Below are 17406 nucleotides of genomic sequence, written 5' to 3'. Positions count from 1 at the left end.
CTTCAGGGAAAGTCCAATAGAGAATTGGTGTTGGTTGTGTCCCAAGGAGAAGCTACTTCAAAAGAGATCAAAACTTTTTCCTTCTTACTCCTTATATTCCACAGAGTAGGTTTCTTTTGTTGACACAGATCTCTCCCTCCCCACAAGGGGGATCAAAGGATCAAAGAATAATCTGTGATCAATTATGTCCTTTAGTAAGAGATCAGAATATGTGCCACTAAAAATGGCCTGAACACATGCTCAAATCCACGGGAAACACTCCAACCCAATTACCCACAATATGCATGTTATGTATCAATATTTATTTCTGCAAAGTATTTGTGAAAAGTATTAAATGAATATTAAGCTGCTGAAATCTAGTATTAGGTTTATTAGACTTATTAAATTAAGATCCTAAATCTAGAGGAAAAACTCTAGCTACAAACAGATATCTATAACCAAACACAAGGTTTGTAATGACTCAACAAAATATGATGAGAACACTATGGGGAAAGAAAGGTAGAACTTTAAAAGAGAGATCCATGCCATCAGGAATGACAGAGAATCAACAAGAAAACCTACCTCAGAAGGAAATTTCCTGGCAAATATTTAAGGCTATTTGAACTTAGTGTGAAATGACCCAAAGAAATGAGGACCCCGAGTTTTATTGCTTCTAAGTGTTTCCATCAGTCACCTATGCCTCCCCATCTTGAACCCTGGGCACACTAACTGTGGATTGTACATAAAGTTATGAATGAATGAATGAGTATGTGTGCATCTGTGTGTGTATGAGAAAGAATGAGAGAGAGAGAGAGAGAGACAGACAAACAAACAGAGACAAAAAGTCTAAAAAGCTGAAATAGGTGAGTTTATGTGTCAACATGGATGGAACCAATCAATTAATCCTTGAAAATCAAATCTCTGTGTCCAGTGGTAATTTTTCCAAATCTTTTCCACTGATATTAAAACATCATGTAGCATCACATAGTTAATATTGCTAAAAACTTTGGGAAATGTGGGAAAAACTTAGAAGAGTTTGTCAGAACGGAGAACTTGGGATGGCATTTTCCCATGAGGAGATTCTGGGGAGCTGCTTCTAGAAGAGTTCTGATAACATGGATTGGAAAGGCCTTGGACAGACTGTGTAGCATTTGTGGAAATTCTGTAACTGTTTCTGGTTTTCTAGCTACATGGTTAGGAGAAGTCTTTCTCCAATGATTGTGCAACTGGAACCAGGGACATTTTTAAAAAGGTTGAGTCAAGCTCAGTCTTAAAGATTCCCTCCTTCTTTCTGGCTGTGTTATAGTGACAACTCCATTACTTGCAATGTTTTATGAGATAATATTATAAGGAAAGAGATCTTTTTGGAGACTTTTCTGCTGAGGTGAGACAGCCCTGTGAAAAGGGCTTGGTCCTTGACCTTTACATTTGTTCTTCTACATTTTATAGTCAAGGATGGGGGTTCCTGACCATGTGGGTTTCAAAAGGGCTGTAGGGGACTCCAGGAAAACAATATTCCCAAGTCTGGATTTTCATCTAGTTCATTTAGCAGTAACTTTTGGAAGCTGCCTTCAAATTCAGGTCATCAGTGAAGGCTAAGGTGAGGACTTGTTGAATAATCATTTTGCATTTGGACATGAACTTGGTGAGACCAACGTTTTGTGGAAACTGGGCTAAAATATTGAAATTTTGGGGGGAAATGTTTATATTTTGTTCTTGCTCTATCTTAGAAGCAAATAATTCCTTGGTAAAAGTTAAATGAAAATAAGGTGCTAGTCACTGGTACATTAAAATGGAGGAATCACCGCCAGTGGAGATTTGATAACTGAGAGTAATAACAATAGAGAAAAAATACCTCATTCATTCCCTAATGCTAAAGTGCCCATGTACCTGACTAGCTTTGGAAGCATGAGCAGAGTGTGTCTTGAAACAAATAGAAACCACAATCTCTGTCCATCAGGATATTTTGTGTCCTGGCTGAAGGTGAATTTAGTTTCTGTTGGGTGCTACTTTGAAATTGCACATACTTTCTAAATACTATAAGGCATGACTATCACATTACTGAAAGAGTTCCTTCAAACATACTTCCACGGGCATACTTGGAATTCTTCTTTACCGTAACCACAGTGCCCTGTCCGATCTGCCTTACTATTGAGTTCTTCAAAACACTCATAAGGAGCAAAAGTTGAATCTAAAAAGAAATGACATGTTAATTATGTCATAACTCAAAAAATAAAAAGAACAAAGTTTTTCAAATAGAATTTTTTCAAAATGTATTTTTATAAATATTAAGATTTTAATTTTATCAATTTCTCAAAGTTTTTTTTAAGCCTTCAGGGCAAGTCAGATAAATATGATACTTACCTGGACCAAATACATCTTTACACTGATCATCTGGATCTAGGCATTTTCCTCGAATGCAGTAACTCGTTTTGGAACGGCATTGATGTCCATTTAGAACATGTAAGTCAGCCTGACAGTAGGCAGAGGATCCATTACAATACTCGGGGAGATCACACTCGGAATCAATAGGATTCCTACATTTTGTACCTTTTGCACGAAACTTGGGAGTTTCAAGAAAGGGGAAAAGTGGGAAGGAGAACAGAATAAAATGGAATATGAATTTTAAAGAATTACATACAACATCATGAATAGCAAGCATTTATCTACTGAAATAACAAATCTTACTTGACAGTTTTCGCAGCACTCTCCCTGGGCACATGCTTTTCCAGTTACCAGTTTACAAAGCCATGCACGACAACAGGCAGTACATTCCTAAAATTAAATAAAAGTTTAAATCAAGTTTAGATCAATCTAATTTTGATTAAAATAATTTTATAGTTGATGAAGATAATTTTACTATCACCTATTCAAACATAATGTATAAGTATTTGTTTTCTCTAAAATGGATTGATTTGTATTATTAATATGGCGTACAACTTGAGAACACTGGGAAGGAAAGTTTTATGCTTATTTAGGAAAAATTCCCCTAAATTTTTTTTTAGTGGAAAAACACTCTTTTTGACCCTTGAGCATCATTCAAAATTCTACAGTCTTTTTCAAGACTACTTAAAGTGACTTCTCCAAAAGGGTAGAAAGAGCCAGTAGGCATACATATACACAAGCTCATTATAATGATGCATCATTTTTACTTTACATAAAATGCTTTCGATATTTCACTCATAGTGTTTATGTGGATCCATATTTTTAATTCAAGATATAAAAAAATTGACATTGTGGGAAGATGGAAATGTGCAAATCATGCTTACCCTCCTAAAAATCCCCTACAAACAACCAAAAATAACTCTAAAAAAACCAGCATCAAAAGAGGCAAAACCAGACTGGAGTCTGGAGTGAAGCTGAACAGCCAGCCAAAGACAAGCAGGGAAGACAATGTTTGACTTTCGTGGCCTCAGTCCCACAGCCACAGGCCTTAGAGGCAGAAATAGAGCAAGCAGAGAGAATCCACAAGGCAGCACTGGAGGGCAAGATTATGGACCCCACCTTTTTTGCTGAGCCAGGGGAGCCTGAATCCCAGAGGAAACCACAGGAATTGGAACCTGCAGGAGGGCCTTGGGAGCGCTTATGTTTGTTGCTGCCCAGGCTCCAGAGACCCCCGCTGGACCTTGGCTGGGGATTGAAATAGTGGACACCTTGGAGTTGGCAGATGTCAGGCCAGAAGGGTGGGAGGGAACTCAAGCTTCATTACTAACAAATGGGGGCCCCAGGGCTGCAGTGGCAGGAGAAAAGTGAGGAAGGAGCATGCACCAGTGATTTGTTTGCTGAGGAAGTGGAGCCCCATCAGCTGTGATGTCTCCCAGGAGAGTGGAATCTGTGGTTATGGCCACAGAGGGATGTGGACTGTCTACTTGCAATCTCAGTGGCAGGGCTGCCAGCAGACTGTAGTCAGAGCACCTGCGGTCTGTCACAGAGCGTGGCCTGAGCAGGGGCCCAGGGATACACCTGACTCTGACTATAAATTTGCAGTAATTTAATAAAATTGCAATTAATTTAATAGGATCCAGGAAAAAACAAACACATTTTAAAAATGCTGAAAGCTGAGATAACATACACCAACACAATATGAACCCCAGGACTCCAGGAAGAAAGACTCCTAAAAAGATGGTCCTGGGTCATTGCATTGCCGCTAGTAGAAAAGTCTGTGGTACATGTATAACCCAGTGGAATTGCTTGTCAGCTCCAGGAGCAGGGAGGGAAGGTTACATGAATCATGGAACCATAGAAAAATATTCTAAATAAAATAAATAATCTGTTTGCTGCCTCTTGCCTCAGATGAAATATAAAGTCTTCTGTTTGACTTTTGGAGTTCTTCATCCCCTGCCCCAATCTGTCTTCCCAGTAGCGTTATGCATGACTGCCCCTCCCATACTCAGTACCAAGTACCAACTGATCTTAGCTGCTCTGTTCATCATTCACTGTGCCTTTGTTCTGGCCCACAATCCCTCCGCAGCTTTGCTTCAGATAGCCTCTCTTTTTCCTTTAGGAGCTCTCTTCTACATGAAGCCTGATTCCTCCAAGTGCCAGTGCCTTCTCTTTGAAAACGCTCTTGTGCTGAACATCTTTGTACAGAATTGATATACTTTATCCTCCTCACGTATCTATCTGGACACGTTCTTGCTCTTCGTATGTGTTCCAAGGTCCTTGTGAGCAGCTCCCGATTCATTCTTTGGACTGGAATCCCCAGTGCCTGGCACCTAGTAAGCATCAAATGACTACTAGTTCACGGGTTGATTATAATTTATTTTGCTCTAGACCAAATTTATTTTGGAATGTAAGATCTGGAAGATTCTATCAGCCTTGAGTCTCTTGCTCCTCATTGCCTCTCCGTTGGAGTAATGGTATCATTAACTCGAAACTTTCATTGAAGGAGAAAGCCCGGCTCATATATCCCCTCATTTCGCATCACCACACTTGAGCTACTTTGGGATTTTTCTGACCAATTTTTCCATTATAAAGAACATATTCTCCCATTATGCCTCCACATCAGTCCCCTCTTTTCAGCTTCTTTTTATATTTTGTCTTCTCTCATCATGTCCCCTCTTTGAGGGCATGAACTATCTTTCTTTTATCATACTTGTGGATACCCAACCCTTAGGAGAGTGACTGACACATAGACATTTAGTAAATTTTACTGACTTCCTGACTGACTGGGAGCGCTATAGAAAGACTAAAGAAAAGCAATATGAAATTGGTTTTTAAAATTCCTAATATTTATCACTTACCTTTGCATAGCCACAGTCACATTCCTCACCCTCTTCATGGACAGCATTACCACAAACTGCACTTCTATAAGATGGATCTAACTGTGGTCGATTCTGAAGACATTCAGGATTTTTTTTTAATACAAAATCTTTAAAGGCTTTTATACTACAGGTACTAAATGCCTTCACACCAGTAGACTTCCTAAAAATAAATTGGATTATTAGGTTTTTTATCTTTCAGTCCAAGCCATGAATTCTACTTAAAATATAACCTTACAGAATGTAGAGTTCTTTCTCACTTTTGTTTTCTCAAGTTTGCCAAGAAGTATGGGAGAGGGAAGTTTCTAACTGTTCAATGGATTGAAGTCATATAATGAAAATATTCTGAAATTGTTTAATTTTTTTAATGTTAATTAAATTAATGGGTTTTTTTAACTTTCTTATGTGAACATTAAGGTGATGGACTAGATAATCTCTATTAGCCCTTCCTATAAACCCTTAACTCTGATGTTATCATTAAGAAGGCTTTTAGTGTTTATCTAGTTATTTATACAAAATAATTGATTCAAATTCCTAATTATAAAGTAAAAAGTATTGGTTCATAATTCTAAAGAGTTTTTTTAGAGTTCCCTAGGGTAGTGATTAATATAAAAATTAACTATACGAATAGAACAAAGGAATATTTTTCCTTAATAGAAATTCTTTTCAATACATTTATTTTATTAAATATTTCCCAATTATTTTTAAAAGTTCATTAAACATTTTAGTTCCAAATTATCTCCTCTTGTCCCTCCCCCTCTCTTGAGAGGGTAAGATGTATTATATGTATATTATGTATAATATATTTAAGGTCTTACAAAACATATTTTCATAATATGTTGCAAAAGAAAATGCAGACTTGGAGCATTTTTTTTTATTTTACTTTTGATAGCTTGGATTTCCTTCTATGTGAAAACTTCCTAGTCTTATATTTTGATCATTTATCAGTTGGGGAATAGCTCATATTCTTATAAATTTGAATCAGTTCTCTACATATCTTTAAAATGAGACCATCATCAAATAATTTTTGTAAAAGATTTCCTTACACTGACCATCTTCTCTTTTAATTTTAGTTGTATTCATTATATTTATACAAAATCCTTTTTTTAAAAAAATGTTATATAACCAAAGCTGCCCTCTCAGGCTCTCTTAGCCTTTGAGAAGGCCAACCAACATTAATCAAAGTAGAAAAAAATTGACCTGAATTAGAATCCAGAATGCATGTGAATGCAGAGTCTTTGGAGAGGCCTTAGGCCCCAAGTTACTTAATACAATAATGATTACAGAAAGCACACTAACTAAGAGGTTATAACAGCTGTAGCTGCTATTGATTACATAAGCAAATATAAAAATATTACTAAATTCAATATCACTCACAAAGAGAGCTACTTGATTATCAAATTATGGAGCCAAAAAAAGAGACCAAATGAACATATTTCTAGCTAATAAATTGAATATTATAATGCTTAATAAACCTAATAAAAACAGGAAAATAAATGATATTGGTAATTCAACAAACAGAAAAATGCCAAAAATATGTACACAGTAGATGTGGAGAAATATAAATGCAAGGATGAATGACAGAAAATTGAAGTTTATTGTGTCAAGATTGGAGGGGAAGAGATGCTCTGAATATGACTAAATATTTTAAGTAATAAGAGATTCATTGCAATCTGTCATCAGTTTAGAAAATGGGATTGCGGTATATTTATCTCATGCCAAAATACTTCTCACTCAGTAATAAATGAGAAATTTAAATGTGCTAATCATGCATTATAATTAATGGTTTATACTGATTATGTTTGGGAGAGATATTAGAGATCATCTAATTCTAATTTCTTAATTTTTTTTTGCTTTCTTACTCAGAAATCAACTGTTCTCTCCATTAAAGATGGTGCAAAAAAGAATTGGACTTAGTGTAACAAAGAAACAATTAGACAGATTACTAGAGAGTGTTCTTACATCATTCTTGTTGAAAAACATTGAAAAATAATAGGCAAATCAAGAACAAAAATTCACAACACAAAGAGATAAACCAAAAAACTGCATTATGGTGAAAGTAAACAACAATAGCAAAACAGCATAGATATTAAAGTAATATGTTCCAAAAGCCTAATAACATAAAAAATTAACTGATTTATGTTACTATGATGATGCTGGGGGATTTCAGTGTCCCTCTCTCAATTTTGAACAAATCTAACAAAAATATAAACAAAAGAAAAATATAGAATCAATCAAATTGCTAGAGAATATTATTCATTATAAAATAGTTAAAGAAAAATTCTAATTCAGAAGGAGCTAGTTTGGTCTAGAAATGTCAATTGAGAAACAAGTAGGAGGACAGGTTAAGAGGAAGGCTAATATCAGAGAGAGAATAGCCAGAAGCAAAACAAACTTCTTAAGCCTGATGATTAAATGCAGTGGGGGGAAGAGAGTTAGAGAAAAGAAAAGAAAGAATTAGAATCTTTAAAAAGGCTTTAGATTGACTCTTAATACAACTGAGGAATTTTTTAATTAATTTTGGTCAATAAATACAAGGGTATATTTTTGTGCCTTCAAATGTGATGAAGATAATTTCAGATATCTCTGGGTATATGAGTGATTCAGAGTGAGGAGAATTAAAAGAATAACTCATGCAACAAGAGAAATATAAGGAAAAGCAACTTTGAAAGACTTAAGAAATATGAGAAGAAGATGATTGACACAATGTGCAGAGATTTTACATTTCTGGAAATGGTGACTGTATGAATGTTTGTTTGACAATGCTTTTTGTTCCAAATTTTCTCCTCTCTTTTTGTTCTCTTGGTTTCTAACTGGGTAAAGGGACAATAGGAAAATGTAGTTTATCCATACTGATGTAACAAAAAAAAAAAGGGGGGGGGTGGGAAATCATTTTTTTCAATGCACAAAAATTCCAAAGGAAGCATAATCAGGATAATTTTGAAAGTAACATAAAATTTATTATGTATTTTAAGTAGTATAAAATGAAGATTCACACTTCAATATAGAATGTTTTTATCCCCTGCTCTGTACATGGAAATGTTCTTTTTTAGTTTAAGTTCTAAATAAAAGAAAACGTCAGACAGAGTGGCTAAAAAATTGTCGTGCAATGATGTAATGGGTACAACTGTGTTTTAATAAACTATAATTATGAAACATTCAAGAAAGCATGGGAAGATCCTGATGAACTGATAAAAAAGATAACCACAAAATATAATATATAAAATATAACATAATTCTTATTAATTATAATTATTAATAAATAATATAGGATATCTATAAAATGTTTATATATATAAAAGGACTACCATAAGGCAAATGGAAAGGACAACAGGAAAAAATGAAACTAAATATTGAATAATTATAATGACTAAGGTTGGCTCTGAAGAGATGAGAAAATGCACTTTTTTTTGGTGGTTGTAGGAGATGATTAGTAACAAATTCATAAACCTTTATAATCAAATGAATTTGATGACTAGTTTTACTGAACTGCTTTTCTTCCTTTTCTGTCTATTTTATTCTTTATTATAAGGACTAGCTCTCTATGCAGAAAGAAAGAAGACTAAATTTGTGAATAAGTATGACATAAAATATATAAATGGAAACTTTATTTTTTTGTTTTTTATTTTTATTTTTTTGAAAATTGTATTTAGTCAATTTAGAACATTATTCCTTGGTTACAAGAATCATATTTCTTTCCCTCCCTCCCCTCCCTTCACCCCTTTCCTTAGCCGAGGCACAATTCCACTGGGTTTTACATGTGTCCTTGATCAGAACCTATTTCCATGTTGTTGATGTTTGCACTAGAATGATCATTTAGAGTCTATATTCCCAACCATATCCCTTCGACCCATGTAGTCAAGCAGTTGTTTTTCTTTGATGTTTCTACTCCTACAGTTTTTCCTCTGGATGTGGTTAGTGTTCTTTCTTGTAGATCCCTCTGGGTTGTTCAGGATCACTGCATTGCCACTAATGGAGAAATCCATTACATTTGATTGTACCACAGTGTGTCAGTCTCTGTGTACAATGTTCTCCTGGTTCTGCTCCTCTCACTCTGCATCAGTCCCTGGAATTCCTCCGGTTTATTATACCTTTGAGCACTCTGCTATTCCATCACCAACAGATACCACAATTTGTTCAGCCATTCCCCAATTGAAGGGCATCCCCTCATTTTCCAATTTTTTGCCATCACAAAGAGCGCAGCTATGAATATTCTTGTACAAGTCTTTTTCCTTATTATCTCTTTGGGATACAAACCCAGCAGTGCTATGGCTGGATCAAAGGGCAGACAGTCTTTTAGCGCCCTTTGGGCATAGTTCCAAATTGCCCTTTAGAATGGTTGGATCAATTCACAACTCCGCCAGCAATGAATTAGTGTCCCCACGTTGCCACATCCCCTCCAGCATTAATTACTTTCCTTTGCTGTCATGTTAGTTGATATGGTGCTTTTTTAAAGATTGTTTGCTATTTTTCTCCAGCTTTCTGTTTTCCATCTAATCTTGGTTGCATTGATTTTAATGTAAAAAATTAATTGAATATAATCTAAATTATCCATTTTATATCCTATTATGCTCTTCATTGCTTGTTTATTTATAAATTCTTCCCTTATCCATAGATCTGACAGGTAAACTATTTGATGTTTCCCTACTCTTTGCTTATGATATCAACATTTAATGCCTCTACCATGTACCCATGTTCACATTATCTTGGGGTAGAGTGTTAGCTATTGATCTATACCGAGCCTCTGCCATACCATTTTCTATTTTTCCCAATAGTTTTTGTCAAATAACAAGGTCTGGTCCTGAAAACTTGGATCTTTTGATTGATCAAATACTAAATTGTTATGGTCACTTATTACTATGTATTGTACCTAATCTATTCTACTGATCCAGTAATCTATTTTTTAGCCACTTCGATTGTTTTGATGGTGACTGCTTTGTAATCTAGCTTGAGATCTAGTACTGCTAGGCCATCTTCCTTCACATTTATTTTCTATTTCTTTGGAATTCTTGACCTTTTGCTCTTCCAGAAGCTTTTCATGGTTATTTTTTTCTGACTCTATAAAATTATGTTTGGGCAGTTTGATTAAAGAATGAGTTGACTGTTTTGTTTTTATTATACTGGCTCGGCTTACCCATGAACAATCAATATTTTTTTCCAGTTGTTTAGATCTGAGTTGTTAAGTTTTAAATGCTAAACAGAAGAGTTTACATTTGATCTTAGAGATATCAGTAAAGGAATTTTGAGAAGCAATTAGAGATGGATCCAGTCATACTTTTGCATTAAGAAATTCATTTTGGCAGCTTTGTGGTAGATGGAAGGAATAGGAATAAACTTGTTTGGGGAAGACCAATTAATGGGTTATTTCATAGTCTTGATAATGGTTGATGAAGTCTTGAATTAGAGTGGAGGTTGTGTTAATAGAGAGAAGGAAAAACACATGAAAGATGTATAAGTAAAAATTACAAAAACCATTATCAAGATTTTTATACATGACTCATTTTTTAGCACCAATAACTTTTTTTCAGGCACTGATAAAGCCTTTGCAATTAGACACAATGTGCCTTCTCAATTTGAGCAGGTTAGCATCTGGTTAACTCACAAATAATCTAAAATTACTCCCAGCACTGGGAACCTATACATTGTCAGTCAAGATAGAGTCAGTTTCATTTTTTTTTTAGTGATGTTGTTCAGGGCTTGACACATGCAATGCCTTCCCCATTCTCTCTTCATCATTCTGCCATTCTGACTGAAGCAGTCAGTACAAAAATATTTATTAAGCATCTAATATGTACTAGACACTGTGCTAAATGCTGTGAATACAAAGACAAGCAAAAAATGATTGCCTGAAGAAGCTCATACTCTGATGAGGGAGACTACAAGCAAAGAAATGTGTACATACTATATATAAAATGTAAAAAAGAAGTAAGAGAGAAAAGGCATGTGAAGAAAGAAAGGTTGGGAGAGTCTTCCTGGAGGTCAGTGTCAGTGGACTGAAGAGTATGTTTGAGGGAGTTAAGTGTAAGAAGATTGAAAAGGTCAGAGGGGACTAGGCTATGAAGGGTGTTTTATATTTGATCCTACAGGCAGTGGGGATCCCCTGGAGTTTAATGTGTGAGGGGTTGGTGTGGAAAAGGGGTGTGTGTAATATGATCACACCTGTGCTTCAGGAAAATCACTTTGGTGGCTGAATGGATGAAAATCACTTTGGATGGACTGAAGTAGGGAGAGACTTAAGCAGGCATATCCACCTGCAGGCTTTTATAATGGTCCAGATAATGGATGACAGAGTAGTAGCAGTCAAATGCAGAAAAGATCTATGCAAACAAAAGGTGCGTTGCTTTTTTTTTTTTTAATCTATCTCAGAGGCTGCATTGCATAGTGGATAGAGTGCTGGACTTGGAGTCAGGAGTCAGAAAGAGCTGAGTTCCAATCTCACTCTTAATCTTTCCTCACTAGGTCAACCTGGGCAAGGATTTTCCCTTCTCTGAGGCTTCCTTTCTATATTTGTAAAATGGGGAAGTTGAAAACGATGACCTCTAATATTGCTTCCAAAATATGTGATCTAATGATTAAAAGCCATTATGGTCAAGTGGTTAAACTTCTACTGATAGTCAGTCAATAAACATTGATAATGTACTTACTGTGTGCCAAGCCCTGATCTCAAGGAGCCCAACACTGAGCAGGTTTGCTCCTGCTGAGCACATACAACACTACCAGAGCTGGCACCACAGAAACCCAGGGACAACTCCAACCTGGCATAAGGCATCCAAGTAGGACTTTTGTGGGGATAAAATTGGTTACTATCTTTATTTTTCTTTTATTCTCTTTTAGTTTAGTCTTTAAAACAAACTAAATCTTATTTATTCTTCATGTTCAGATCTTTGATGAAAAGGATGATTCATTGAGTTAGGTAGAAAAAAAGGAATATATTCAGAAAAATGTTATATAAAAACAAAAGGGACTGATAAAAATGAGATAATTTTAAAGGATGAAAATAAAAGAAAAATGAAACCAAACCAATAGCCTGGGAACTATCCAACTGGTATACTTAGTGTCAGTCACCTTTGTGATCAATCTTCTTGTGATGTAAGGAGGCACCAAGGTACTAAGAACAGACTGGCTGCCTCCTTAAATTCTGAAGTTACTCAGTAACAATAAGCTTATGGTCACAGTTCAGAAACCTCATCATAGAATCCTTTTCACTTTGGTTAAGGACTATAGAATCAACTACCTTAACTATTCCTACTTTGGTGTTCACCTCTTTCCTTCTCCAAACACAGAATCCACTGCAGTAATTACATCTATAATTATTTAATGAAAGCTTGCTGCTGACTTTTAAGTAAATATTCATAATAATCAGTCTTATATAAGGATCAAATTCTTTTATTTTGCCTGGCTCAAGGATCACAAAATATGTAGCCATCCAGTCTTCGAGAAAGTAGCGAAAGACAGAACGATATTACAAATGGACAGGTAAATCTGCCTACTCCTTTTAATTAAAGATGTATTTGATGGCCAGACCAAAAGTTCATCCCTGAGTATGAGGCTATGCCAGATGTCACAAGAAGAAGATAGACAGATTGTGTGCAGCATCTGCTTTCACTACATATAATTTGATTTAGGAGGGGAAAAGATTGGACAATACTACAAATGAAAAGTATCAGTTCCTTCCACAATTGTAAAAAATAGACTCGAATACAGGACTACAATCCCCACAAGCCTTTGCTCCACTTCCCCAAAATGCTTTGTAATCTCACGGGAATTCTGAGGTGGGCCGAGATAGAGGAAGGATTTAAGCTGGTGGGAAAGGTTTTTGGGGGTTCTTTTGGACTTCCGTTTTGGAGCAGGCGTGTCTCTTGCGTGATGTGAGGTTATTTTGTCTAGGCCTCTGGCCTAGACACATGTTTCTTACTTGTATATTCTTTAATCTTTAACCTTTAATAAACCTCTAAAAAATATAATACTCCTTGCAGAGAGAAACTAATTTCTACCTGCCTCAGTCTCCCCATATTCCTAAATTTTAATCTTTACACAATTAAACTATTAGTTGATACATATACACACACAAACATATGTATATATACATATATATGCCCATATGTAAAACAAAGACATAATCTTAATGTAATAGATATTTGGTAAAAATAATCTTACACTGCTTGTGGGGTCATTATGCAGATAGCACTTGGACACTGACATCTTTCATCATCATAAGTTATTCCCATGCTATGAGCCAATAATTGAGCAATAACAACTGAAAGTGCCTCGAGAGTAAATATTCTTGGATACTAAAAAAAAAGGAAAAAAGAAAAATCAATACTATTACATATCTAATAATTCACTTAGCTGGGAAAATGAAAGAATTAAAATGAACGATGAAGTAGCAAATCTAAATGGAATACAAGGTTTAATTCATTTCAACAAATATTCATTAAGCCCCTACTACCATGTTAAAGGCCTTAGTCTAAACCTTGAACATAGAATGGTAGAGACCCTTCCTTCAAGGAACTTGTAATCTATTAGAGTAAGTTTAGGATATACATAAATAACTCTAACAAAAATTAGAATAAATATATAATAGATATAAAGAAGATTGGAATGAAATATCTGAGAAGGTAATAGCCATATCTAGTGGCAGGAAATCAAAGAAAGCTTGTTACCTGAGTCAGACTTTAGAGAATCCAAGAAGTAGTAATGGGAAAAAGCATGTTACAAATACCTGCAAATTTACAGTAATAGAAAATGGTAAGATGATATTAGAGAAAAGATCATAGAATTTTATTTCAGTACATAATACAGAAAAGACAAATGTCTAATCAGATTAGAAAGACAAACAGAATCAGATTTTAGAAGGCTTTATCAGGCTAGGAAATTGGTATTTTATTAAATAATCAAGAGAGCCACCAGAGGCTTTTTTTGGCTCGATCCACTAATTAGCCTCATTTCTTTAGGTAGAAATTCATATATCAGTAGCACCTCTAACCATGAGGTTCATCATAGCAGTCAAAATAAGCCAAAATGTAGCAGTCCAGCCCATATGTATAATTAAGAAGCAAGGATTGTGTGTGGGCACATGGCCATTCTGCCCATGGCAATGAACTCTGTTCTCAGCGTGGCTGGAGTTAGGGCGCGAAACCTTGCTTCCCTTTGTCTCACTCACCTGAGGATAAAAATTCCACCTTCACCTTGTCGTAATTTGCAATTATCCAATGGCAATACACTATGTAACTCATCAATATGTATTGAGACACTGTGTAACTTATCAATATGTATTGAGTACATTTGCATATCAAAGAGATTAAATAGGGAGCCTTGGCCAGCTCTCTATCTCCTCCTTCTCTTCTTCCTGGACAATCTCACAGGTTTGCTACACTGTCTTTCCACCTTTCTCTCTCCTCTCTATCTCTACCTGAGGCCTGGCCTTTGGCCAGGTGTCTCTTTCTTTTCCAATGCTAATACCTAGCATTCTCGGATTCTTCCTATCATTCTCTATTCATTCTCCCAGCTGAGCTATATCATCCTCTGACCAGTGAAGTGTTAAATTGGGATCTCTGGACAGAAGAAAGCCTTCCAGTGACGTCCATTGATCGGAGCATGGCTGCAGCTCCAATATATTAATAACAACTGATCTCTGACTCATTTTTGACATCCCAAATTTGGCTCCCTCACACCCTTCACGGCATCCAGAACTTCTATCCTTTTTCTATATTCCTACCTTGAGGCTTCTCGCTGGCTCGGGAAGCCTTACAAAAGATCAATGGGGGGTAAGTCACATAGAAAAGAAGCAATAAAGATCTGACTTAGGATATTGGCAGTGGGAGGAAGAGGTAGAAAGTTCTCATAGAAATCACAGTGAAAATGTAATGAGATTTGGTAATTAAATGGATGAGAGAATAAAGTAAAAAAGAGAAACCCAAATTTGTAAGCTATAAAAGAATGACCAAATTATTTCCTTAAGAATTCAGCTCTGTTCCAGATACAACTTTATATATTTTAAGGGAATAAAAAACATAAAAATAGAATTTCACATTTTGCCATCTATTAATGCAATATGTTTATTGATCTAATAGTACCTCGCAAATAGTGCAATAGTGAAAAAAGCAGTTGTTGCTCTTTCACTGGCAGAGCGAGTTAATCTATATAGGATAACTTCACCCTTGGGGAAGTAGTATCATAAAAATAGAGACCAAGATAATTGAGTAATCAGAAGTATGGGTAAGCTCTCCCCAACAATTTTTTCACAAAGATAAAGCCCTAATTGGCAAATTCAAGAAAAATATCACATTGAATAAAAAACACACAGTTGGGTGCTAAAAAGGTTTCACTAAAAAGAAAGAAGAGGAAAATGGAAGAGAAAGGAAAAAATAAGGGAAGAGGGATATTAAAGAAGATATTAATCTTAGAAAACAAATTTTAAGTAAGGATAGTAGATCTCAAAGAGAGTTTTAATATAAAAGAAAGGATTAAACTCTAGGTGATGGAACAAGAAAAGGTCAGGGAAGCCGAAGTATATTTGCACCAAACCCAGAGCACTAATGCTGAACAGACTCCTCTAATATCTTCATCATTATAAAGATGAGATGGGAAACAAAGAAAAGAAAAAGTATAGGAATAAGATGGAAGGAAAAACATCATTAACAACCATCACTGTGTATGGTAATAGGATGAGTTCCACCATAAAACATAAGAAGAAAGCATAATGCATCAGAAAGCAGAATCCAAAATATGTTTTTAGTTTTTAATATTTTTCCATGGTTACACGATTCATTTTCTCTTCTTCCCCCCTTCACTCTCCCCACCTCCAGGAAATGATAAGCAATTCTACTAGGTTATACATGTGTTATCACTTGATACCTATTTCCATATTATTCATTTTTGTAATAGAGTAATCTTTGAAAACTGAAACCCTAAATCATATACCCATGTAGACAAGTGATAAATCATGTTTTTCTTCTGCATTTCTGCTCCCACAATTCTTTCTCTTGATGTGGATAGAATTCCTTCTCTTAAATCCCTCAGGATTATCCTGGATCATTGCATTGCTACTAGTAGCAAAGTCAATTACATTTGATCATTCCACAATGTTTCAATTTCTGTGTACAATGTTTTGGTTCTTCTCATTTCACTCTATCATAGAGGTCTTTTCAGTTCATACAGAAATCAAGCAGTTCATCATTCTTTATAGCAAAATATTATTCCATCACCATTAATACCACCATTTGTTCAGTTATTCCCCAAAGGACACCCCCTCATTTTCTAATTTTTAGCCAAAACAAAGTGTGGCTATGACTATTTTTCTACAAACATTTTTCCTTATTATCTTTTTAGGGTACTAATCTAGTAGTGCTATTGTGGGATCAATGGGCATGAATTCTTTTAAAGCCCTTTGGGGATAATTCCAAATTACCTTCCATAATGGTTGGATCAATTCACAATTCCCAGCAATGCATAAGTGTTTTAATTTTGCCACATCCCCTCCAACATTTATTGTTTTTCTTTATTGTCATATTGGCCAATCTGCTAGGTGTAAGGTGGTATCTGAGAGTTGTTTTGATTTGCATTTCTCTAATAAGGAGGGATTTAGAACACGTTTTCATGTGATTGTTGATATTGTGTAGAGGGAAGTTCATCCCCTCCCCCTTCTGGGTTGCTGACCAGTTTGTCAACATTCCTCACATATCTCAGTTGCATCCTAAATGCATCCTGAATGTCAATAAAGGAAAGGGGGCAGAGAAGACCTGTGTCTCTTTTGGCAAGGACAGACTCTGGTAGGGAGAGACAGGTAATGGGGAAGAGGAAGAGGCTTTCAGGCTAGGCTACATGTGGTCTGAGAACTTACAGTAAAGGCTGAGATCTAAATCTATGCTGATCTACATTTCCTATTTATAAACTTTATGAAAAATATGAAATTATGAAAGATATATTAATTTTAAATATAACAGTTTTGATTTTTTCATCTGAAAACTGCCTATTCATATCTCTTGATCATTTGTCAATTGGGGGGATGGGTTGATTTCTTGTACATTTGACATAATTCCCTATAAATTTGAGAAATCAGACCTTTGTCAGAGACTTTTCTCATAAAAAAATTTTCCTCAATTTGTTGCTTCCCTTCTAATTTTGGTTGCATTGGCTTTGTTTGTACAAAAACCATTTCAATTTA

At 35.4% G+C, this 17406-nt stretch overlaps 1 protein-coding gene across 2 annotated transcripts in view; it reads right to left on the bottom strand.

The window, feature by feature from the left end:
- The window catches only part of LOC100032993 (disintegrin and metalloproteinase domain-containing protein 2), a 139716-nt gene that overhangs the window by 60638 nt on the left and 61672 nt on the right, over positions 1–17406 (bottom strand). For both annotated transcript variants that reach the window (XM_007476385.2, XM_016431196.2), the window contains 5 exons: positions 13398–13531; positions 5223–5403; positions 2668–2754; positions 2344–2542; positions 2065–2170 (listed from right to left, as the gene is read on the bottom strand). In XM_007476385.2, coding sequence (XP_007476447.1) covers positions 2065–2170; positions 2344–2542; positions 2668–2754; positions 5223–5403; positions 13398–13531 — 707 coding nt within the window. The remainder of the gene's footprint in view (positions 1–2064; positions 2171–2343; positions 2543–2667; positions 2755–5222; positions 5404–13397; positions 13532–17406) is intronic.

The sequence above is a fragment of the Monodelphis domestica genome, chromosome 1, assembly GCF_027887165.1.
Source record: "Monodelphis domestica isolate mMonDom1 chromosome 1, mMonDom1.pri, whole genome shotgun sequence".
Classification (NCBI taxonomy): domain Eukaryota; kingdom Metazoa; phylum Chordata; class Mammalia; order Didelphimorphia; family Didelphidae; genus Monodelphis; species Monodelphis domestica.
Note: the sequence above shows the minus strand (reverse complement) of the source record. Positions and strands in the feature narration are given on the sequence as shown.